The 26,003-nt window shown below is 44.1% G+C and overlaps 1 protein-coding gene across 2 annotated transcripts in view; it reads right to left on the reverse strand.

Annotated features, from left to right (window-relative positions):
* Nucleotides 1-1,678: 1,678 nt before the first annotated feature.
* Nucleotides 1,679-26,003, reverse strand: part of IREB2 (iron responsive element binding protein 2) — a 45,655-nt gene continuing 21,330 nt past the window's right edge. The window contains exons 8-22 of one of the 2 annotated variants that reach the window (XM_023254775.2): nucleotides 25,770-25,909; nucleotides 22,642-22,813; nucleotides 20,712-20,812; nucleotides 17,118-17,234; nucleotides 15,872-16,031; nucleotides 14,738-14,873; nucleotides 13,534-13,618; nucleotides 13,003-13,159; nucleotides 12,212-12,336; nucleotides 11,011-11,115; nucleotides 10,774-10,916; nucleotides 8,152-8,299; nucleotides 7,943-8,065; nucleotides 5,800-5,985; nucleotides 1,679-4,693 (exon numbers count right to left, since the gene is read on the reverse strand). In XM_023254775.2, the coding sequence (XP_023110543.1) occupies nucleotides 4,583-4,693; nucleotides 5,800-5,985; nucleotides 7,943-8,065; nucleotides 8,152-8,299; nucleotides 10,774-10,916; nucleotides 11,011-11,115; nucleotides 12,212-12,336; nucleotides 13,003-13,159; nucleotides 13,534-13,618; nucleotides 14,738-14,873; nucleotides 15,872-16,031; nucleotides 17,118-17,234; nucleotides 20,712-20,812; nucleotides 22,642-22,813; nucleotides 25,770-25,909 (2,009 nt within the window). In that variant the 3' untranslated portion in view covers nucleotides 1,679-4,582. Of the gene's footprint in view, nucleotides 4,694-5,799; nucleotides 5,986-7,942; nucleotides 8,066-8,151; nucleotides 8,300-10,773; nucleotides 10,917-11,010; nucleotides 11,116-12,211; nucleotides 12,337-13,002; nucleotides 13,160-13,533; nucleotides 13,619-14,737; nucleotides 14,874-15,871; nucleotides 16,032-17,117; nucleotides 17,235-20,711; nucleotides 20,813-22,641; nucleotides 22,814-25,769; nucleotides 25,910-26,003 lie in introns of those variants that run through there. The other variant, XR_006598706.1, reaches the window with a different exon arrangement.

The raw sequence follows: 26,003 nt of genomic DNA on the forward strand, positions 1-26,003 counted from the left end.
TGCCAATCTTGGTTCCTGAACACCAGATATTAATAAACTTGACTCACTCACTTGGATTGCTATTAAGAGTGGTAGCAAGGGCAGGTATTTATTTTTTTTTATTTTTTTTTTTTCATTTTTAAAAATTTAATCCAATTTAGTTAGCATCTAGTGCAGCAATGATTTCAGGAGTAGATTCCTTAATGCCCCTTCCCCATTTAGCCCATCCCCCCTCCCACCACCCCTCCAGCAACCCTGAGTTTATTCTCCATATTTGAGTCTCTTCTGTTTTGTCCCCCTCCCTGTTTTTATATTTTGTTTCCCTTCCCTTATGTTCATCTGTTCTGTCTTAAAGTCCTCATGAGTGAAGTCATACGATTTTTGTCTTTCTCCGACTAATTTTGCTTAGCACAATACCCTCCAGTTCCATCCACGTGGTTGCAAATGGCAAGATTTCATTCTTTTTGACTGCCGAGTAATACTCCATGGTATATATATACCACATCTTCTTTATCCGTTCATCCCTCGATGGATATTTGGGCTCTTTCCATACTTCGGCTATCGTCGATAGTGCTGCTATAAACATGGCGGTGCATGTGTAAGGGCAGGTACTTTTAGACCAGTGGGCAGCTGACCGTACTTACAAAACATCGCTCCAGGACAGAGGCCCACGGCCCTGGCTCCCAGCTCTGGATGACCTGATTCACGGGTCACTAACGAGCGGCCAGCAGAGGGAAGAGGTGTCACCGTCAGCTGACCCTAACATAGAAGCCGATGAAAACACAGCATCTCCATCCTGCATCAAGAGAAAGCCATTTCTGGGGCACGTGGGTGGTTCAGTCTGCTAAGGGCCTGACTTTGGCTCAGGTCACGATCTCACGGTTCGTGGGTTTGAGCCCCGTGGTGGGCTCTGTGCTGACAGCTCAGAGCCTGGACCCTGCTTCAGATTCTCTGTCCCCCTTCCTCTCTGCCCCTGCCCTGCTTGCACTCTCTGAAAAATAAACATTAAAAAAAAAAAGCCATTTCCTCCTATAACAGTTTATAGCACGAGACCACCAATTCAGTCCTAAGCGTTCACTTTAACATAAAATACCTCCATAACGAAAGATGTATAGCATGAAAGTTATGTGCACAGGTCCAACTCCTTCACTACTATGTATTTAATGTTTACTTTATACATAAAGTGCTTTATGAGGCATAGACGAATCAGAGAGAACCAGAATCGGTAGGTGTAAGTTACATTTTCAGCTTGATACCAAGACTCAGTCAACAGGACAGGGTTGCTTAGCACAGCGGACAGTCTCCACCTCATGAATGTTCAAGAACAGGTTGCCCAGCTGGCGGTCACTTGTAGAAGGGATCCTGCTGCCACTCAGAGTGCAGGCTTCTCAGGTATAAAATGTGATTCCATGAACTTATGTACCTGCTGAACAACCCCCAGATCGAGGTCAACTTCACCGACTGTTCCCACTGGCGGGCTATGCCCACCGCACACTGTCACCTTTTCATTCTCCTTGGCCCCAGACTAGAAAGGAAGGCTGGACAGAGGGACGAGGACGACCGTGGCTTACGCTCTGGCAGCCACACTGGGAATGACTAACATTTAGGGAACATCCTCAAAGAGGAATTTCTGGATGCCATCCTATTTAAGTTACGGTGTTTTAGTTTTAATCACCACAAAACATTTTATAACAAGAGATGTGATAATACAATTTTCTTTATTAAAAATAATTTACAGCATCAATAACATATACACAATTGTCATCAACTGAACTTTGCCTCCAATATATTTTTATACAATACTTAACATTATTGAACTTAAAACTGTTACACTGTTTTGTTGGCTTTAAATAATAGACAATGATTTATAGTTACTTGAGATACGTGGTTTCATAGCCATATATGTAAAATTGATAGAAACATCGGCACTATCACACTTCAGGGGAAAAAGCCACTAACAGAGCCTAAATCTCTCCCCCTCTTTTTTACTCCAAGTCAAACTAAGACAGAGTCAACACCCAGGATCTCAGTACCTTCTCCTAAACCTAAAGGCAAAAGACAGGTGTCTTTTAAAACCACAGTAAGACGTCAGGTCCTAGCGTCACGTCATCCTGTCACCCACCACCGGGAAGGCGAATGCACGCGACACGGTCACCATGTGCCGGCACCCTCTGCTCTGGCTTCCTCTTAGCTACGTGCACTCTGCCTTTGGAGCCAGGAGGTCAGCTGCCCAGCAAACACTGAGTCGCCAAGGCGACTGGCATCCCTCTCATTCAAGTGTCAGCCTAGAGGCAAAAGAGGTAACAGCAACCACCGTCACCTTGGAACCTTTCCAGCTGGGATAATGGCCAACTCCATGGCTGGACGGGAACCCCCACGCACTTTGCTGCACAGGAACAACGACCACTGAAGGCAGGAAGTATGGCAATGGCAGGTGGCGTCATTTTTTTAAAGATGAAAACAATGCTGCTATTGGCAATACCTTTGAAAATTGTACTTTAACTTACAACACTAATTTGCTGCTCTCGTGTGCCTATTATACTTCCTTTCCACAACACTGTGCATTTTTTTAAACAAAATTACTCAGAGATAGTCAACAAAGGAGGTAAATGAAACAACAAAAGCCAATAGATGTCACATCTTCGCCAACAGAGGATGCGGCCAGAGGCAGGACCAAGGGGCGCACAGCCGGACTCTGCGCCGAGGGTGGCCGCGCTCCAGAGCCTTCTGCCCGCCGCACGCTGGCGCGGGGCTGAGAGCCCGGACAAGGCGGGCTGGAAAGTGAGCGCTCGGTTCACAGTGACCACCTGTGTCATCGTGACCTTGCGTCTCGGCTGCCGCCGATGACATCCAGGCCTCTGCCCACAGCTACGTGATACAGCACGGCTGAAAAATGACACAGAGGTGTCTCCACGGTCTGGAGTCACCACTTCTTCCAAGCATGTAACAGGTACTTTAACATTCGACGTGTAAACCCCCCCTTCCTAATTCATGTTTTCAGGTAAATTAAAAACACACGCACCGACAGATACACAGGCATAATAAAATATCGCGAACACAGTATGAAAGTACCAAAGAAAAACAGTTATAAAAATTTAAATAAAGAAGAAAAATCATTCTGTCGGAGTCCAGTCCATGTAATTGTCTACAGACAATTTGCAGAAAATTTTGAAAAGATTACGACTGTGTGATTGTTCGTGTGCAAAGCTCTCCACGGTCACACCCGGCCTGGCGGTTTCGGCACCCTATTGACACGGCTCCTCCCGTGTGACAGGAGCCGCCCCCGAGCCCCAGCGGCCTCACTGGGTCAGAAGAAGAGCCCCATGTAAAAAAACACCTCTACAATTAAGCTTTCGCCTGCTAGGTTCAGTTTCTTAATTTAAAAAAAGGCATAGGACTTTCTAGAATTAATTACCCAACCTTTTTCTTAAAAGTGGCCAAATGTCTTGTTGACAGAACACTTGCTGTGGCGAACAGACACGTACAGAGAGGAAACGGGATATTCAGACAGCAACAATTTAAGTGTTTTATCCTGATAGTCAGCTTTGGTTAAAACAAAAACATAATTAATAGAATCATGCATCCCAGATAAAATAAGGATTCAAAAAGACACAAAACCAATTTAAATAATTAAGAAATAACCAGCATTTAAAATATTCTTAAGAGTTGAGCGACCATATAATTTAGGGTGGATAATTTAAAAGTCTAGAGGAAATAATTTCAGCATTTAACGATTAAGTAAAGTTCTCTTTAACAACTACAAGAGTGTGGAATTTTGGTTAATGATACCTAAAATAGCAGGTTATAGGAAGTAACAGTATCACATAAAGTGAGCAAAACAATCTAATCCAATTAATAGAATACCATCTGAGGCCGGCCAGAGGGTCACAGGAGCAAATTACTGAACGGTATGTGATCTGTATTTTCGCCGGTAACACGTGATGCTATACAACCAGCTCCGTCTTCGGGCCTGGAGGAACCCTTGGTAACACCGGACAGGGTGAGGGTGATCTGGTCAGGGACAGGTTCTGCCCCTTGTGGTTTGACTGGGACTAGGATAACCCTGGCTTATAGTACAAACATGAATGCCAACTATGTCCAGTTCAATTCTGAAAAGGAATTAATGTATCTGAAAGTCCATTTATGATCAGATTCCAATTTCCACCATTTTAGAGTCTAATCTGGCTTCTTACATTTCAACCCGCTGGTCTTAAACCAACAAACAGTAGTACACAGTTTTGTAGGTGCAAAACTAAACAAACAACTTCAGGAAGGTTATTCATATAAGAATCTTCAACACAAATTCAAATTCGCCTTTATTTACAAAATGGTCTGATAAAATACCCCCGTACTTACAGCCTCTCCCACAGCACACCTCACACGTTGATTTTAGCAATGTTAATAGCACCATTCGTATATTATTTAAAATCAGAAAGATTTCATTTCAGTCACTATGTTGATTCATAATCATTTACACCCACGGTGAGATCGGGGAGCGCACGGGACCGTCTGCGGCTCCACGGCCAGGATTCCTGGATCCAGCACAAAAGGCTTTTTGTATTTGCAGTTACCAGTTCGGAAAGGTATCTGTGTTGAGTAGATACTATGAGAATTTTCGTGCCACAAAGTTTAATAATCCTCCATGTTTGTATAATGTCACTTCCACATCATTTTCAAACGAAGCAATCACGCCGAATACTTTTCCAGTGCTTGTCTTTAAACAAACAGAAACATCTCGTATGAGCGGTAAAACCTTCCACGTGTCCCTCAGACCAGCTGTCCTCACATTCAATGACTATACCTGCCAGACTCTGTCTGAGAAACCTCCTGCCTGGAAAAGACCTGACATATCTAGCCACGGGCTTCATGGCCAAGTAGAAAATCAGGTCATCTTACCCATATTTCTACATGACAGTTACCGTATCATCCAGAAGACCCAAATGACATAGATTTTGACTTATAACTCGAAAAATGTTACTGTTTATTTTATTTTTGAGAGAGAGACAGAAACAGAATGTGAGCAGGGGAGGGGCAGAGAGAGAGGGAGACACAGAACCCAAGGCAGGCTCCAGGCTCCGAGCTGTCAGCACAGAGCCCGACGTGGGGCTCGAACTCACGAACCTCGAGATCGTGACTTGAGTGGCTACTTAACTGACTGAGCCCCCCCAGGTGCCCCATTCATCGACATTTTATATTAAATATTCGTTGCATGTTACATGGGCCACTTTTCTTTTTTTCTTACTTGTAAGGTCTGTGTTTCTCTAACCCTGAACACTCAACTCTGGCTTCTCCTGCAGCCACGTATAAGCCTGGATTAAAAGCAGATCAGGACAGGTGCGCCGGGGTGGCTCAGTTAAGCGTCTGACTCTTGACTCTGGCTCAGGTCATGATCTCACGGTTCATGAGTTCAAGCCCCGTTGTCAGGCTCTGCTCTGTGAGGAGCCTGCTTGGGATTCTCTTTCCTTCTCTCTCTGCCCCATCCCCATTCACACACTCTCTCTCAAAATAAATAAATAAACTTGAAAACAATTAAAAAAACAGATCAGGACAGAAAGAGCAGACAACCAAGAAAAGGGAGCGGGCACGTATAACTGGAAGCCCATGTGTCTCCTTTTTTTCTGGACCGTCTAGTGCTTTCTGCTTTTCCTCATAGAATATCAACTACATTAACGTGGGTCTGAATAAACAGCAAACAGTCACCTTAAACTACAATTTACGCTGACGTTAGTATTCAATACACAATGATTGTTTTTATTCAATTTACAACCATCTAGTTAGGTATACACCATGTAATCACGTACTTGAGGATCTTAGAGATACCTTTATATTTAACGTAACTCCAGGAGATAGTTCTTCAGGAAACGTTAAAGAAAATGTTTCTCTGCCAGAGAGGCCCAAGGAATCTGCATTTTCTCCCGGAAGGAACTGAAGCGGAGCTATGCCAACTCCAATCAAGTGGTCTTTGTGAATTTTTTCATAACTTTCAGCCAAAACAGCTTTCACACCCTGTAACAAATGTGCATTTTATTTCTTCCAATCATCTCTTGAACATTGCCTTCTTGGAGCATTTTAAAGGGAAAAAAATTCTACCTGTAGCCTATGAAACTTTTTTAAGTGAACACTGCATACTAAAGGCCAGTAATGTATGAAAGTATTTACAGATTTTTATGTATCTTTAAGTAGCTCCCTAACTTCTACCCACCCCTCTGCCTTTCCAGGGCTGAGCTCGGCCAGCACTGACCAGAGCGAGAGCCCTGCAGCGGGGCGGCTGCTGGGACTCCGACAGGGCTCAGGAGGGTCTGTTTGATCCTGGCAGACCCCACGTGCACGCTCCCCAGCACTGGCTCTTAAACGGCCCCTAGAACACAGGGGTACAAAAGGACGTCCCCACAGCACCAAGGAAACCGGGTGCGTGAATTCTGAACATGCTTAGAAGTTACAGGTAAGTGACTCGTTGAAACCAGAGAAATCAAGTATAACATTTAGAGAGTGACACTGATAAGGCTCAAATCCATTCTCAACAACTAAAAACCTAATCTCTGGAGAAAATAAGCCGGAGAGGCTCTAGATCCAAGTTGCCCAACTTTTCCACCGCTGTCCTCCTAAGGAGCGCCTCACGGACGCCCACCCCCAGCCGTGACCTCCTCCTCGCCGCCCTTCCCAAACTTGAATGCCACAATCACAGCCCGTGGATCTGTTTAAGAACCATGTGTACACCGGGGCTTTCCACACAGGAGGAGTACAGTTCCCACCCCTCTGTGGCTGCTGTCACCCTGTGGAGAACAGGTGTCCTGGACTGAGGGGCACCGGGCACCGGGGCAGGGGTGAGAACAGCATCAGAAACGGGAATTAGCTGGAAGTCTGTGCCCGGAGTGCTGCTCCTTCTTCGGGAAAACTGGCCTCAGAGAGAACACCTGCAGGCACGGACATACGGGGCTCTCCCAAGGAATCCAACCATCTATGCCAAGGCCCGACAACTGACAAAACCCAGCCCGCGCCCCCAGCTTGTAATCAGTGTTTCAACGTCTGACCCAAGAGACAGCCTAGGATCAAATACGAGGAAAGCCTCCAACAAAGAAAACGATGACAAAAGACTTCTGAAAAAAGGGAACCTGTACTTATAATTAATATTCATATTAGTTATAATTAGTATCTCAGAAAGATAAGACAATTGGGCTCATTCCTACAACTATGAGTATTCACATTTTTAGGGGGGAAATTAAAGATTCAAGAAGAATGAAGTGCGCGTGACCATGACAGCTATGAGGGCTGTCCTGACCGCCTCTGTGCGTGAGAGCCGGGGAGAAAGCACCTGTCCGGACCATCCTCTCCAGCGGACCCCCATCTGTGCTTCGGCAAAGACACAGGTGCACGAGAAATGGCCCCCTGGCAGGCAGCCAGGTGCCATCATCTCCTACTAGTAAAACCGGGCCACTTGGCCCACTGTCTGAGTCTGTAAATGGAAAGGGGCCCGTAAACTAGCAGTGGGCACACGTAATCCGTTACAGAGCACCCACCAGTTTCAGACCGGATCTCCTTTCCCTCTACCACACCGACTTCTTCAGGAAGCTTGATACAGGAGTATTACAATGCAACCAGGTTGAGTACAAAATGATTACTTAAAAAACCCCACGAATATGAGATCCAAATAAGCATGAGAAATCCAAATGAGCAAAATATACTTTGATAGTATGTTACTGATAAAAGGGAACATCTGAAACTCAAGTTTAAGAAAATAAAACTTAAGGGGCGCCTGGGTGGCTCAGTCGGTCAAGCGTCCAACTTCAGCGCAGGTCATGATCTCACGGTTCGTTGGTTCAAGCCCGGAGTCAAGCTCTGTGCTGACAGCTCAGAGCCTGCTTGGGATTCTCCCACCCTCGGTCCCTCCCCCGCTCGCACTCGGTCTTCAAAAATAAATAAACTTAAAAAAAAAAAAAAAAAGATAAAAGTTAAGAATCAATACCAGCAAATATGGTCCTTTGGCAGCCCAGTCTCTTGAATTTCCTGAACCATATTTCTTTCCTGCTAAAATAATCAGCGGGACACCTTCTTTCTGGTACAGCTCTGCCGCCTCAAACACATCTAGCTGTTTAGAACAAACACAAAAATCTGTAACACAAATTCAGATCTAGTTAGCAAGCAGTTGCCTGAATGCTTTGTAAACGTCCTTACCGTCTGTCCCGATGGAAAATGAACTGTTTTGGGAGCCGGTTTCCCAATGAACTTATTGAACAGCTTGATGTTTGCAAAAGTGCCTCTCGTCATGACCGCGTCATTGCCCCTCCGGGCTCCGTAGGAGTTGAACTCACGAGGAGTAAGGCTACAAGAGAGTCGTGAAGTGGGTTTCATTCCGGATGGGAAATAATCACGTTACTGATTTTTAAAACTTACTCAAAAACACTTCTTTTATGATGGAAAATTTCAAGCGTGTGCACAAGTAGAGAAAACAGCACAGTGAATGCCCAGCTGCCCATCATCAAACTATAGCAGCCAACTCATTCTCCCCGTCTCCTCTATGATCATCCCCTATTAGACTATTTTGAAGCAAACGCATGTAACGTATATTAACACTATATACCTATTTTTCTTTGAAATATATGAACGCTCAAAAAATATTACTCAATACCAAAAAAAATAGCACAATTTCTTAATATCAATCAAACAGCCAGTCAATATTCCAAATGCCTCCAAATCTGGAATCAACCATTTCTCCAAAAAACGGTGGCTTGTATTGGCTTCCCTGCTGAGAACAGAGCACTCCTATGAAACCTCGCCTAAGTCGAAATGGCATAAAGGAAGATTATCCACCTGCTTCCAGAAATTCACATTGTGCTGCTCTGCTTTTACCAAAGACCTACATGATATGTGGGTGATAACGGCCTTTCCCCGTAAAAGCAAAAACCTTTAGATTTCTTTCAGTTAGAGAAAACCGGTACTACCATCGGTCCTTCATACAAGCGAAGTGCAACGCCAGCTTGCGGACAGCGGGGACAGCGACACTAGGAAGCAGCAGACACCGTAACCTGGTCGCTATGGGTGTTCATTGCTGCTGGACTGGTCACAACACACGTGACCTTCTAGGCACAAGAAACGACTCAGTATAAGGAACAACCAGCAACCGACTTTTAGGAGTCTCTAACCTGGTTTCTTATGTAAAGGCAATACGTTTTGTAAACCTGTACGTTTAAATTTCTTCAAAATAGAGATGATGAGAGTTTCGAAGGATCTTAAAAACAACTCTAACTGATGAGAACTACTGGATTAAATGGCACTGACAAACTCATACCAGAAACTAAAAAACACGTAAAAGTTATGTATCTGAGAAGAGTGGGGACTTTCTTTTGGTGGATGCTATGTCACAATTGTGACCAAGACAGAAATGACGACCAAAAAATATTTAAAAACTTATATTTCACACCACTATAAATAAAAGCCATGTGTGTAACAAATGGATTCACCTTGATCAAGTTATATCAAATGGACTTAACAACTCCTACCAAAAAGTGGCTTTTTAAAAACATTATTTTTATTTTTATTTTATTGGGAGGGGCAGAGAGAGAGGGAGACAGAGAGAATCCCAAGCAGGCTCCATACTCAGTGCAGAGCCCAACACGGGGGCTCGATCTCACGACTGTGAGATCATGACCTGAGCCGAAATCAAGAGCCAGATACTCAACTGACTGAGGCACCCAGGCGCCCCCACAAAATGCGTTTTAATTCATACCAAACTTAATCAGAAAAAATTTAAACACAAAAATATTTAAACACAAATTTCAAAATAGCACTGGTGAGATTAGAGTAGGAGCTTTGCAGCATCACTACATGTGCAACCAAGCTATACGGCACTGACGTTTACACGATACTTTGACAAAAAGCCGGCTCTTGAACAGCTCAAGCATCTAAAGCTAATCAGGCACCAGTACAGAAAATTCTGCCCTTACCAAAACTTTGTCTCTGGTGTCTAAACGGTTCTGGATAAGAGCAACACTGTATTATTAATCATGCAGAAATGAAATAAAATTTTTCTAGGTTTAGATTTCTATCTTCTCTATCAGTGATGTTTACATCCACTTTTAGTAAAAATATAAGCTCAAGGCACAGAAATTCATTGTCTTTTATCTGACACAGACCAAGCCTAGCTTCACGCACGCAGGTTTCAGAATCCACAAAACACAAAAAATTCTGCACTCCAGCAACGGGAGGGTGCTCCAACCAAACCATCAGGCTTCGTGTGGTGGGTCAAACCAAGCTGACTGTCTGGCAAAGTAGTACTGAAAAGACAATTCTAACTTCCGATCAGGTGTTAATTTAGACTACAAGGGCTTAATTTAAAACAGCAATTTCCATTCCTAAAGTTAAAAGCAAGAACAGGCCAGTTACTGCTGAAGTCAGATACAGCGACAAGACACGGTCTGTGGTGATGCCTGTGCAGCTGAGCCCTGGACAACACGGGGGCTGGGGAACCAACCCTGCACAAAGTCAAAAGTCTGACTCCCCAAAACTTAACACCCTTCTGTGGACCGGAAACCTTACCCATAACAGAGAGTCGATGAACACCTGTTCTGGGTTGGATGCTTTCTCTCCACATTCTTACAAGGCAGCTAGAGAACAGGAAGTGCTACTCAGAGCATCACAAGCAAGAAAAAGAGACTTACGGTGCTGAACCACGTTTATCAAAACAAATCGGAGCTGTTCAAGGGTCAACTGTGTCTACCGGGCAAAGGAATGGGCCCAGTACGTAAACGCTCTTCGTCAGCGAGGCGGCTGAGTGCGCGCCCGCGGCCACACACCTACCCTCTGTGGGTCAAGTACTTGGCCGCCGAGCTGCTCCTGGCGATGCTGCCCGCGGGTGAGATGTGATCTGTTGTCACGGAGTCTCCCAGATACAGGAGGACGTGGGCATTTTCAATAGGCTGGAGGGCAGCTGGCTCTTTGGTCTAAAAGGTGAAAACAGTTCAAGGCATTTACTCCTGATGAGGTCTTTTAGTTCGTAACAACCCTGAAAAGATCAAATAGTAAAATCGTACTCACAAGCTTGTCGAAAAATGAAGGACATCTGATATAAGTAGACTTCGAGTCCCACGGGAACAGAGTGGAATCCGGTGCCTCTAAGCAGTTCCACCGCTTGTTTCCCACCTGTGAACGTGGTTTGGCGGGTGAACAAAGAGCAGAGAGAAAATGGAGTCACAGAAAAGAGGTTTATGAAAATGACTGCGAGAATTAAAAGGCACTTACGTTAGAATGACCAAAAAAAGGCCTTATTCATTTGGAAAGGAAGCTAAGATAGTGCATTCTATAAAATTAAGACATTTTCGGACAGAATGAATGAAAATCTGCTCGATGAATTCCAGCACTCTGGATTTTCATGAGTACCTGAAGACTAAGTTTTAATATAAACTGGACATCGTTTATAGAATACAAACAAAGGTAGAGGATTTAGAAAGAGTCCTATGTGCAGCTAAAGAGAGACTGTGGTGGGCACACTGCTGGTCTTTAAGAACATCATCACGGGAAGGCCTAGGGGGGCTCAGTCCGTGAAGCGTCCGACTTCAGCTCAGGTCATATCTTGCAGTTCGTGGGTTGGAGCCCCGAGTGGGGTTCTGTGCTGACAGTATGGAGCCTGCTTGGGATTCCCTCCACCCCCCACCTCTCTCTCTCTCTGCCCCTTCCCCATTCTCACATGTTCTCTCTCTCCAAAATTAACAATGAAAACTGTATGTTCAAAATCATGTAATTTTAATTTTTTAAAAAATATTTGAGAGAGAAAGCACAGTGAGTTGAGTGAACAGGAATACAGGGAGGGGCAGGGGCAGAGAGAGAGAGAGGAGAGAGAGGAGAGAGAGGAGAGAGAGGAGAGAGAGGAGAGAGAGGAGAGAGAGGAGAAAGAGAGAAAGAGAGAAAGAGAGAGAGAAAGAGAGAGAGAGAGAGAGAAAGAGAGAGAGAGAGAGAGAGAGAGAGAGAGAGAGAGAGAGGAGAGAGAGCGAGAGAGAGAGAGAAGGAGGGAGGGAGGGAATCCCAAGCAGGCTACGTGCTGACAGTGTGGAGCCCAACGCAGGGCTCGAACCCACGACTGTAAAATCATGACCTGAGGAGAAACTAAGAGTTGGATGCTCAACCAACTGAGCCACCCAGGAACCTCATAATTTGAGGTTTTATTAAATTCAGAAAGACACATGAAATAAAGAAATACTGCCATTTATTAAACTATTTAAGAAACAGATGAGCCTCTTACCTCTATTTTCTCTTTCAATGTCTTAAACATGGGCAATATAACACGCTCTTCCTCCATCTGATGAACTTCCTCTCGACTGGGCCAAATATCCTGCAGGTAAATGTTCCTGCCGGTAGCGTCAGTCCCTGGTGAAAAAATTATAATACGAAATTTGGTATAAAAAGCAATTCCCTCGGGGCGTCTGGGTGCCTCAGTGGCTTGGGTGTCTGACTTCAACTCTGGTCATGATCTCGCGGTTCATGGGATTGAGCCCCGCATCGGGCTCTGTGCTGACAGCTCAGAGTGTGGAGCCTGCTTCGGATTCTGTGTCTCTCTCTCTCTCTCTCAGCCCCTCCCCTGCTTGCGCTCTGTCTCTCAAAAATAAACAAACATTAAAAAAATTAAAAAAAAACCAAAAAAGCAATTCCCTCAAGGTGTTCACATCTTCTCACCAATCTATCATAGAAACCAAGTAAATTATTCAACACCAGAGTGAGTGCTTCAGACATAAGCAGCTAAAAAAACTAATTACTTGCACATTTTATTATTTATTTATTTTTTTAAAAAGTAAACTCCACGCCCAATGTGGGGCTTGAACCCATGACTCTGAGATCAAGAGTGGCACATTCGACCCACTGACCCAGCCAGGCACCCCTACTTCCACATTTTGTACTCTTCATGAGTACAGAAATGAAGAGTTGCATGATAAGATTTCCTGAAATAATTCAGAGTGGACGGTCTAAGGAGCATTTCAGAAATACAACGTGTGGAGGAAAGTGCGCGCAGGTAGGTACATAAAGGCAAAAAGATACCTAAGGGCTCCGTCTGGAAATCTATATTCACCGTGCCGGCGATGGCGTATGCCACCACTAGGGGTGGGGAGGCGAGGTAATTGGCACGCACACAATCACAAAGCCGACCTTCGAAATGTCTGTTTCCAGATAAAACTCCGCAAGTGACCAGATCACCCTGAAAAAGAAATGTATGTAAACAAATACATATTCAACTCAAGACATGGTAATCTATGTTTTGCATGATCTATGTATAGAAGCAATCGAAATATTGTACGTGTGAGGGCAAGATAACCAAAAGCGTATTACCACAACTGTTATGTACGGAACTACCGAATCCTGTAACTGAACTAAAATAATTGCTTACATTACTAAGGGATTATTTCAAGAACCTAAAAATGATTTTTTCAATCATTTTAAGATGGACTCTTCCCAAGAGGTGCAAGGACTACAGAAATACAAATACATCAATATATATATTTTATGATTTAATAATAAAAGATAGTTATGAAAACCCCTCTCTGTGTCTTACTGATCCATGGATAATTTTACCTGTTTTATTGCATTTAAAACAGCTTCTGATAAGGGTGCTGTATTCCCCACACATGTTGAACATCCATAGCCAACTATTTCAAATCTGCATTTCAAAAAATAGATGTTATTGAAGAGAACATTCCAACACTTGTACCGAAAGCACAGGTCTTCATCTCCATCACTGTAATGAGATCACCTGAGAGAACGTTCCTGACCCTCAGATTACCCCGTGTCTACCTCTGTTTCACGGCTTCTGAGCAATCCAACCTGACCCTCAGGCATGCCGCCTGTACTGGACACCCGAACCCCGATATTTAGAACATTCTCGAGATCTGGTGACCTAAATCCGCCACAAAACCTGCACCCTGCACAAGACAATTACCCAAATATCACCGTCAGGGCTCTAAGTTGACCGTTTAAAAACTGATACTGTACTTCTATCCAAAGTCCTAAGAGGGACTGGTGGGAGGAGTGCAGCAAGGCCTCGGAAGGGACACCGTGACGGAAACCCCAAACAGTAAACCGCTTGATTCTCAACCAACCAAACTCAAAGAAAGTCTCTGACAAAAATCCCAAAATGACAGAACTAAAAACTTACAAGCAAAACCCTCAAAATTACTCTCAGCCGCTCTTCTAAAAGCACAATTTTTAAATTTATCACTCTTGCAAAGGAATTGATCTCTGTAAGTTAACAGGTTCCAAAATACACCTTGAAAACAGAGGAGGCCTCCGTTATTTTTTTTTTTTTTTCGAGTATGTAAGAAATGAACGAGTTCTCTATGAAGTTCAGGGACAGACGAACCTGTGCTTCACAGGGCCAATAACCTCACAAAACGCCAACTAAGACAACTTGCCCCAGTAATAATGCAGCTGGTACATTTCACTCTTTCCGAAACTGACCTGCCCCTCGCAGAAACTATGCACACTCGGTGCCATTCCTCAAACCACCCGTTACTTGGTCTCACGTTTGTCTTCCCACCCTTCAAGGAGCTAGAGACCACGCCTCCGACCTCTTGGCAGCCGACACGCTGCCTTGTTCCTGGAGTCTGCCCGGCAAATTTCTGCCGAGGGAGAAGGCATCAAAGACTGTGTGGGATCGGCAAGGTAACAGGTAGAACAAAGCGTATTTTTTCTATCTTCTCTTTGCCTATGAAAGGTTCTAACAAGTGGCTCCGATCACTGCTGAACACAAGGTCGATATAAATAGCAGACTGTCACTTACCCAAGCTTACTGAGATATGGTAATACTCCGCTCGAACTGAGGTAATGTGTGACCATCCCACTGCCTGGAGATAAACTTGTTCTTATGTAAGGGTTAACACGCAGACCAGCATCTACGGCCTTTTTAGCCAGAAGACCTGCACAGTAAACAATGGCGTATCAGGGCAGCACCCACAACCTCCAATTCGTGTGAGGGTAAAAGTCCGAATTCATCAATTCGCTGTCATTATTTTGCCCATCCTATTATGTTGATTTGTTTCATTTAAAACAAATAAAAAACCTTAACACTGTAAATTATTAAGGTACAGCCTGGTATCATGGCATCCTACACACACATACACACACGGAAAAACAGGATACATAATTAATATGACACACACAGGTAATACCTATCACTAGCTGAACCATTTGTTTACTTTCTACTAAATGAACCATTTTAAATTCCCCTGTAAGAAATTAAAATTTCACATTTATTATACAGGAGTCTGTACAATTAATGAATTGTTTTATGAACATACAACTAATTTCATTTACAATCCTTGTCAATAATCTTTTACTTGCTTTACATTCTCAGTGGAATCTAGCACAGTGCTATGGTAAACTTCTAGTAGATTATCAAGAGATTTGTTAATTAGCTATACTTCTAAATTAACAGAAGAAGCAGATACAACCTAAAACTAACAGACATGTAAGTAATAATAAAAATAATTTACCTTCTGTGTAATAAAACTAATAGCATAAGTCAGTCAGTCTCTCTTTTTTTTTTTTAATATGAAATTTATTGTCAAATTGGTTTCCATAAGGTCAGGCTCCTTAAGACCCAATTAAAATCTCAGAAAGTCGGTTGAGTGTCCTACTTGGGCTCAGGTCATGATCTCAGGGTTCAGGAGTTCGAGACCCAAGTCGGGCTCTGTGCTGAGAGCTTGGAGCCTGGAGCTGCTTCAGACTCTGTGTCTCCCTCTCTCCCTGCCCCTCTCCTGCTCAAACTGTCTCTCAAAAAATAAATGTTAAAAAAAAAATTTTTTTTTAGTCTCAGAAAATCTCTCAATATCAAACAGAGACAATGATATACATGCATGATCTACGACACAAAGCATCCCAGGAAAGAAACAAATGGCCGTAAGCGACGGCCTACCTGCAGCGAGCATGACGGACGGGTTGCAGTTATTGGTGCAACTGATGACCGCGGCAACGACCACAGACCCATGGCACAGCCTGAACTCGCTTCCTTCGTACTGAATACACACAGTATCGTTCTGCTTTTCAGCTGCAATCTGGAAGCCTTTAAATCCGACCTACACAAATGTGCACATAAATACAAATACTCTGGGTATGTATAGAAAAAAAGACTGGTAGAAACTACAACAGATTCTTGACAAATGACATTTAACACTTTAAGTTCTGACTACGCGTGAGTGGTGTTGAAGCTGACATTCAGTAGTTGTAATTCAGCTGAAGCATGAATGTGACAGTCACGATGGAAGTCTGCTGGCACTCGTGACCACCCGGGATCCAGCTGTTTTTCTCTACTCCTTCCCACTTACGATAATCCTCAAGAGATGATGCAAGGTCTCTGTTAAAACGGCCCTGACAACTGGATTCAACGTGATCCTCTGGGTGTGAATGTGTGTGGAATGGATGACACAAGACTGCCTATGACTTGGTAACTATTGAAGCAGGTATGTTGGAATCCATTAGACTACTTTATTCCTGCACAAGTATGACATTTTCCGCGATAAAACAACAACAACATAATTTAAGAAATTATAAAAAGAGGGGCGCCTGGGGGGCTCAGTCGGTTAAGCATCTGACTCGATTTAGGCTCAGGTCATGATCTCAGTTTGTGGGTTCAAGCCCCGCGTTGGGCTGCGTGTTGACACTGAGCCTGCTTGGGATTCCCTCTCTCCCTCTCTCTCTCTGCCCCTCTCCCCATTCACTTTTCAGACAGAAAGTACAAACCCAGAAAGTCAAAGAGGTCACGTGCCATTCAGTTACATTTACCAGATTTTATGAGAATAACTACACAGTTCAGAAGTCGAGAACAGTGTGTCCAACAGAACTTTCTGTGAGGACGGACACACTCACGATCTGAGCTAACACTAGAGCACCATGACCAAAGGTGGCTAATCAGCGCTTGAAGTGAGGCGACCAAGAAACTCCATCCTTAACTCGAAATAACAGAATCAGGGTCTGATTGGCACAGCAGGCCTGGGACCGAGCTAATCAAATGACCAACTCGCACATGGGACGCCAGGAAACCGAGGGGGCTGCCAGTGCCAACATGCGAGAGCACAGTGGCCGATGGTGGTTCCGGGCCACCGGGCGGATCTTTACCCCTGAGCACAAGAGGCACAGACAAAGACGGCGGCGAGGAGACCTGCCTTTTCATTCAAGCAAGCCTGGAAGTCACGTTTCATATCCGCCACGGCAACTCTGTCCTGAGGTCTCTTTGGACCGCTGACGGACGGAACTATTGAATTCAGATTAATCTGGATCACCTAGGGAATGAGAGAGAAGAGGAAGACGAGGAATTAGAATCTGTTCAGTACAGACTGCAATTCAGCACTACTTTCTGAAGCGCAACAAGTCCGTTCGTGTTTGCTGTAACGGGACACACACCTCCAGAAATAAAGATTTGAAAACAACCCAATTTATGAAACGGAACATACAAGCATCTGCTAAAAGCAAGAGTAGCAGATCGGTACGCAAACCACCCCAACATGAATCAGCCAGTCTACACAGACTACGGCGTCCCTCCCCATCTCTCTCCTCTGTCATCCAGATGCCTGATGATTAAGACAGCGCCTGTGCCAGCCACTGATCTGCTGCCTCCAAGCTCCACATGCACCCTTCCTTGCTCTGTGACGATGAAGGTGGCTCAGGAAGCACTGCTCCTTTCTCAATGTGCTCAACACAGGCTGCTGGAGGGACACAGCGGGACTTCTCTCTTCCTGGTCCCCAAGTATCTAGCTGGGCAGGCTCCTGTGAGACCATGCTTTTATTGCTTGGGTTAAAAAATGGTATTTTCTTAAAACCCAACCTCCAACTAGGTTCCTATGCGTTTCTTCTGGCATTTCTACCATTTTCCTCTGTCCGTTTGGGTCTTATCAGTTTAAATGAAGTTTCCCTACACTATGCCTTTCTCCAAGATTTAACCGCCCTGCTTACCCTAATCAATCACAACTGCTACGCCGCTTTGCTTGTACATCACTTCATGGATCCAGTGATTCTCATCTTTACATACTCAGCAAGTTTACCTTGAAATCAACATGCTAATGGGTTTTAGTTTTATTTTTTTTAATTAATTTATTTTTTAGTTTACATCTAAGTTAGTTAGCATGTAGTGCAACAATGATTTCAGTAGTTTCCTTAATGCCTTCACCCATTTAGCCCATCCCCCCTCCCACAAACCCCTCCAGTAACTCTCAGTTTGTTCTCCATATTTAAGAGTCTCTTCTGTTTTGTCCCCCTCCCTGCCTTTATATTATTTTTGTTTCCCTTCCCTTATGTTCATCTGTTTTGTTTCTTTAAGTCCTCATATGAGTGAAGTCACATGAAGTTCTCGGACTAATTTCACTTAGCATAACACCCTCTAGTTGCATCCACGTAGTTGCAAATGGCAAGATTTCGTTCTTTTTGATCACAGAGTAATACTCCATTGTATATATATCTACCACATCTTTATCCATTCATCCATCGATGGACACTTGGGCTCTTTCCATACTTTGGCTATTGTCGATAGTGCTGCTATAAACATGGGGGTGCATGTGTCCCTTCGAAACAGCACACCTGTATCCCTTGGATAAATGACTAGTAGTGCAATCGCTGGGTCATAGGGAAGTTCTATTTTTAGTTATCTGAGGAACCTCCATACTGTTTTCCAGAGTGGCGGCACCAGCTTGCACTCCCACCAACAATGCAAAAGGAATTCTCTTTCTCCGCATCCTCGCCAACATCTGTTGTTGCCTGAGTTGTTAATGTTAGCCATTCTGACAGGTGTGAGGTGGTGTCTCACTGTAGTTTTGATTTGTATTTCCCTGACGATGAGTGATGTGGAGCATTTTTTTATGAGTCAGTTGGCCATCTGGATGTCTTCCTTGGAGAAGTGTCTATTGTTCATGTCTTTTGCCCATTTCTTCACTGGATTATTTGTTTTTTTGGTGTTGACTTTGATAAGTTCTTTATAGATTTTGGATACTAACCCTTTATCTGATATGTCGTTTGCAAATATCTTCTCCCATTCTGTCGGTTGCCTTTTAGTTTTGCTGACTGTCTCCTTTGCTGTACAGAAGCTTTTTATTTTGATGAGGTCCCAGTAGTTCATTTTTGCTTTTGTTTCCCTTGCCTCCGGAGACGTGTTGAGTAAGAAGTTGCTGCGGCCAAGGTCAAAGAGGCTTTTGCCTGCTTTCTCCTCGAGGATTTTGATGGTTTCCTGTCTTACGTTTAGGTCTTTCATCCATTTTGAGTTTATTTTTGTGTATGGTGTAAGAAAGTGGTCCAGGGGCGCCTGGGTGGCTCAGTCAGTCAAGTGTCTGACTTCGGCTCAGGTCATGATCTCACGGTTCGTGGGTTCGAGCCCCGCATTGGGCTCTGTGCTGACAAGCTCAGAGCCTGGAGCCTGTTTCAGATTCTGTGTCTCCCTCTTTCTCTGACCCTCCCCTGTTCATGCTCTCTCTCTGTCTCAAAAATAAATAAATGTTAAAAAAAAATAATAAAAAAATAAAGTAAAACCCTCAAAAAAAAAAAAAAAAAAAAAAAAAGTGGTCCAGGTTCACTTTTCTGCCTGTCGCTGTCCAGTTTTCCCAGTGCCATTTGCTGAGGAGACGGTCTTTATTCCACTGGATATTCTTTCCTGCTTTGTCAAAGATGAGTTGGCCATACGTTTGGGGATCTATTTCTGGGTTCTCTATTCTGTTCCATTGATCTGAGTGTCTGTTTTTGTGCCAAGTTTTATTTCTTAAATTTGGTCAAGTCTTTAATAGGTCAAATTATTCTTTTTTCTTATACAATGCAAGGTTTTTCATTTAATTTTTCTTATTCTTTCCCTTTAGGTCTTTAAAAAAAAAACAACAAAACACGGCACTACAATAAACAGAGCTGAAAGGGACCAGAAAACGAGGAGCTCACACAAGTGCGCTCCCTATGATCTGCTCTGGCCCTCCACACACCTAGGTGGGCTCACATATGCACCCAACAGTCAGCACTGTGCCAGGCGCACCAGGGCGGAGGGCACGGCACCACACCGTGCCTCTCCTCTTACTGGCATTCTGGCAGGGGAGACAGGCAGACACGTATAGAAATTAATACATTTCAGGCAAGGACACACGCTATGAAGAAAAATAAAGCTGGGTTGAGAAAGTGGATAACCAGACCTATGACAACACCAAGTGCTTTTAGACGCTGACCACGCTCCTAGAAAATGAATTGTATTAAAATTCAGACTTCCCTGAAAGTGAATTTTACTTACTTCAATATAAATTTCCAAAAGGTAAGAAATATTGGCTTAGGTTCATTATAAAATATCTTTAACATGTAAGACCATATAACTGTATACCCCTTTCATAACATATTTTTATAAATACAGACATTAACCAGATGCAGGCCTCATCAGAATTGATATTTTCAGAGGATATCTGACTCTTTTCATAAAGTAGAAAAAAAATTAGGTTTGATAAAATGTTGTCAAACTACTGAGTAAAATCTAAGCAGGGTCATAAATAACATTTACTCGTTAAATGTTAAATAATGATAGCTGACACTGAGCACTTTCTGGGTCCCTAAAACCGTTCGAATACATTTCTATTTAATCCCTTAAGAATACCTTCCTATTTTAGAGGTGAGGAAGCTGAGGCAGAAAGGCTAGATAACATGCCCACAGCCGTCCTGCCGGTAAGTCCCAGAACTGGTACTCAAACCCGGTGGCTAAGCTGCAGAACACACACCCTGACGACGACAAGGGGCCCCTCTGCACACACCTGGGAGTACTCAGGTTCTCCTGAGTTCTTCTGGTCATTTCGAAACAACTTCACAGCTTTAAGGTATGTTTCCATCGACTCGAGTTTGGCTTTGTCAAAACCTAAAATGAAGATTAAGAACAACAAAAATACAGTAAGAGAAATCTTTGGAGGTGCTGAATTCCAATGATGAGCAAGAAACAGACATTACACATTACTACTCAGAACAGATTTCTTTACAAATTACCACTTGATGCTGTTCTCAAGAGCAGTAAAAATTTTGCCCTTGGTGAAAACTCTGCTTTATAAAACACACACCAGTCCCCCTTTAAAAGTTACTCAGAGACAAGATGAGAAATACGGAGCCAATTCTAGAAAACTCACAAAAAAACAGTTTGCAGAAGATAAATCGATAACTACACTGAATATAACAAATGATCACCCACCACGAAGGACACTCATTACTTTTCCTAAAAAAAAAAATACGAATAATCAAAATGAAAAAATAAGTGAATGTTAAGAAAGGGTTCACAGAGCAGTGAGAGAGATCTAACAGGATCTTCCAGAAATCAAAACCATCAGATGGTTAGCAATAAGAGCTCCAGTTAAATATTTGGGCAGCTCTCAGCCAGCATGACTAGAAGTAACTGTGGCCAACTGCATTTCCAACGACTGATGCAACAGCACACACCCAAACTGTGTGCTCACAATGCGCCAATGACAGCCCTCCATCAAGAGGCAGAGATCGGCCCTTGAAACTGAGCCACGGGACTCTCGACCGGCGGGCAAACACTCTCTCCCAGGTCAGCCGCCCTTGGAAAGCCACCATGTAAGTGAGCCCAGGTTACATGGAGAGAGCACACATGGAAGCTGTGGCTGACGGTCCCCGCTAAGCACCCGCTGACGGCCAGCATTCAGTGCCAGACATGCGAGCTCGCAGTTGTCAGGACTGCAGGCCTGAGCCGCCAAGTTTTGCGTCTGACACCCTAGACCCCACGGAGCAGAGACAGGCGGCCTCTCCGTCTAAACCACGGACTTGCTGAAACCACGCGGCCACACGCGATTATTGCCGGTTTGAGCCACTAAGCTTTAGGATAATTTCTTACGCAGCAACACATCATTACTACACAACTCATATTAACATGTAGGAAGGAGGCATCTCAACCATTTCACTTTCAAATGTTCTAACAAACCCAGTTTAGAGAAAGCTCTGCATTCAGTAAGAATCGTTCCCTCCAACGTTCCAAGTGACCAAGTGTCCATTTTGCCATTTGACTTACGAATTTATAAAATCTTCCCCCCAACTGAAGAATACTAGACCTCACCCCCCAAATACCCTTATGACGAGAGATTAGTTCAGCAATGGCCTCTTAAAAAGGGAAGTGGACCACATAAAAAGGAGAGCCGGGGTCTTAAGAAACATGAGCACATCCTGGTCTTACAGGTATTTCTACATTAAACCGTCAATAGAAGACGGTCAAACGTCTTGCTAATCAAGCTACAAAAAAGATTTGGAGCCTGTAATCCTAGGCTGCTTTTCACAAGATTATGTGCTTAGTCTTCAGACAGGGCACCGGTCCCCAGCCTTTGTGTGGTGGCTCCTCTGTTCCTGTTAAGGGGACAGCTGCACACATGCGCCAGCCTGACTTCCACTAAACTGCAGCCTTTGTCCCTAAGAAGGGTGTGGCAGCCGTCATTCCCGGAACAAGTGAGGTAAGGATCTGCAGTTTGAGTAATTCCTTTAAAATACTGTAGACGGGCCACAGGGGACCAGGTTTTGAGAACACGATACTCTTTCAAGAATGTGAGGCAGTTTATTTGAAAGCCAGTTTCAACATAATAATTTCCTGAATATTCAATAACCTGCACAAGGTAGTTGTTTATTACAAGTTATTTCAGACAAACACACTGGAGACAGTAACACGCTTACCCTACCGATCTGTCATCTTACCTGTATGTTCTAAATGTTTTAATGTCACATTGTCAACAGGGAAAAAGCTGAGGGTAGCACCGTACTCTGGACACATGTTTGCTATTGTAGTCCGATCCACTATAGATAACTGTGAAACTCCACTTCCAAAAAACTCAACAAACTTTCCAGCCACTCCTACTTGCCTGAGGTGCTATGTAAAGGGATACACAGAAACGCACACAAAATTAGTAATGAGAAGATTGGCAAGGATTCTCTGCAAACTGCAAAATCTAATGTTTAACCCCTACCAGTGACAGTGAATGAAAGAGGTTGTCTGTTGTTCTTACCAAACATCAACTCGTTCTGGGTCTGCAGGTATTTTAAGCAAAAAGTCAACAGAAGAGTGGCCCAGTGTCACTGTCAGGCAGGGTCAAAAGGTCTTACAGGCTGAAAATGGCTAAGATCCACACGTGCACGTCCCTGAAACGGAGGTGCACTCTGGACTCCGTGCGGCTGTTAGCTTGGCAGCCCTCTTTCTTTCACAGCAGCACGTAAAACCGTGGTGCTTCTAAGTGCGGATGGCATCTCACATTTAACGGAACACTAACACACTGATAAAACTGTGTATTTAAATACAAAAATATGGGGGCGCCTGGGTGGCTCAGTCGGTTAAGCGTCCGACTTCGGCTCAGGTCATGATCTCGCGGTCCGTGAGTTCGAGCCCCGAGTCGGGCTCTGTGCTGACAGCTCAGAGCCTGGAGCCTGTTTCCGATTCTGTGTCTCCCTCTCTCTCTGCCCCTCCCCTGTTCATGCTCTGTCTCTCCCTGTCTCAAAAATAAATAAACGTTAAAAAAATTAAATTAAATTAAATACAAAAATATGTACTGGCTATAAAAATTCTTCAAATTCTAACCTTGGTCCAAATATTTACAGCTTCGTTAATTATTGGTAAGTTTCATTCTGACAGGACGTCACATGTGGCTTTAAACTTCGTTCCTTGTCAAGCCATGTTTGTGAGTTATCACCAAACAGCAGCAGCCTCAGCCTGGACGAGGACAGCGCCCAGGGAGGGAACTGGGGACAACCTTCAACCCGTGAGTGATACTCAGTCCTAACGGTCTAGAGGTGCTGGGGGCCACTGAATCCAGACTCTTTCATAAAAGGCTAAGATGCTTCTTTACGTTGCTGGCTACAGTTGTGAGGATCCGAGCAACACAGGGAAGATACACCAAGGCAAACGTTATGTCACCAAGTCAATGAGGCACAACAATATACATGTGGAAAACAATACACGACTCATCCTATAAAAATCACGAATAGAACAGAACCTCAAAAGAGAAATAAAGTATTTAATAAATGAAACATACATGAAAAATTTAATTCTTGTATCAATATACCCAAATTAAAAAACATATAATACTGTTACAAGGAACAAAACCAGGGGCGCCTGGGTGGCTCAGTCGGTAAAGTATCCAACTTTGGCTCGGGTCATGATCTCATGGTTCGTGGGTTTGAGCCCCGTGTTGGGCTCTGTGCTGACAGCTCAGAGCCTGGAGCCTATTTCAGATTCTGTGTTTCCCTCTCTCTCTTCCCCTCCCCCACTCATGCTCTGTCTCTCTCAAAAATAAACATTAAATTAAAAAAAACAAAAAACAAAGCCAGAGGGGTCTAAAAAGTGGCATTTATTTTCAGGATGTCCACAGGAGAGTGTGGATTTCTCTAAACCCATAATGAGATATTCCTTTTCCTTTAGAAATGACCCTGCAATTCTCAATTTAGCTTCTTGATCTTCTGGGGCCATACACTGAATCAATCATTTCTGCAAGGTGTCAGATTTTTCCTAATTAGGGAAGAAGGATTGACACTAAATGCTAAGAAGGAAGCAGGACCATTTTCTTCCTCTACAGAGAATTTCGAAAGCCTTCAGACCAACAATCTAACCAGACAAGTGGAGGCTCCAGGATCTGAATTGGAGCTATAGGTGGGATATTTCCCATGTGCATTTATTTAACAGAATGGACTTAATCATTAAAATAGAATTAGTCAAGGGGCATCTGGGTGGCTCAGTCAGTTCAGCGTCCCACCTTGGCTCAGGTCATGATCTCACAGTTCATGAGTTTGAGCCCTGCATGGGGCTCTGTGCTGATAGTTTGGAGCCTGGAGCCTGCTTCTCATTCTGTGTCTGCCTATCTCTCTGCCTCTCCCCTGTTCACACTTTGTCTCTAAACGTTAAAAAAAAAAAAAAAAAAATTTTCAAAATCAGAGATTTAGGATGGACAGTTACAAATTGCTGTTCACTAGGAAACTCTAGAGTACATGTACTAAATGCACGCAGCCAATATTTTTAAAATTCAGATGAAGTTTTTATAAAATCCTTCTAAAGTGTTTAAACAGCCAAGAGAAAATCTTGACCCTCCCACTTCTACAGTCCGTATTATCCAGTAGAATAGTTTCTCAAGGGCAAATGATTCATTTAAATATTAAAAGAGATGCGGGGGGCACCTGGGTGGCTCAGTCGGTTGGGCCTCCTACTGCAGCACAGGTGATGATCTCACAGTTCATGAGTTCAAGCCCTGCACTGGGCTCTCTGATGTCAGCACAGAGCCTACTTGGGAGTCTCCGTATGCCTCTCTCCCTGCCCCTTCCCCGCTCACACACGTGCGCTCTGTCACTCTCTCTCAACCATTAAGAAATAAATAAAATTTTTAAAAGCAGCATTCAAGGAGATGCAATTATTTTCCTAAATACGATTTTCTAATCCAGAGGCAACAAGCGCTTACTGAGGCAACATGGCTGAGAGCCCAGGGCCGAGGGCCTGACCAGCCTGGTAGGGGCCTTGCTCCACCTCCCACTGCTCGGCCCAGTGTCCCTTCCGCGAGTCACTGAGCCCAAGGGTATGTCCATTTTCTCAGAATGGAAATGGGGACAGTCCTAGGACCGACGCCACAGGCTTGTAATGAGGAACCCGCGAGTCAATGTGTCACATGAACAATGGTCCAAAACCCTAGACAAAGCGAGGGTTCCCGACCGCTGCCGTGATTGTGAGGACAGCTGCGAGGCCACAGCCAGGGAGGCCAGAGCCCTGAGGATGCGGCAGCAACTGCAACCCTGCTCTCGAGGGGCCCCTGTGCTTCACGCCCACTGAGTCACACAGGTGCCACAATTACCTTCGTGATGCCAAGAACAACATCTATGGACGTAACAAAAGGGTTTGACGAGCCAGTTAGCTCACATCCCACCACCTCCGGCAACGTAAGAGAAACGGGCAGGCCGAGCATAACTGCTTCTGTCTCGATGCCTCCGACCCCTGAAGTGACAAAGACAAACGTTAGCATGGCACAGTTCAACTGTGGTTCTCTCTGGGGCACTGAGCGCTCTGAGTGCTTGAGGAGCTGGTCTGA

Source organism: Felis catus, chromosome B3 (assembly GCF_018350175.1).
Source record: "Felis catus isolate Fca126 chromosome B3, F.catus_Fca126_mat1.0, whole genome shotgun sequence".
Taxonomy (NCBI): Eukaryota; Metazoa; Chordata; class Mammalia; order Carnivora; family Felidae; genus Felis; species Felis catus.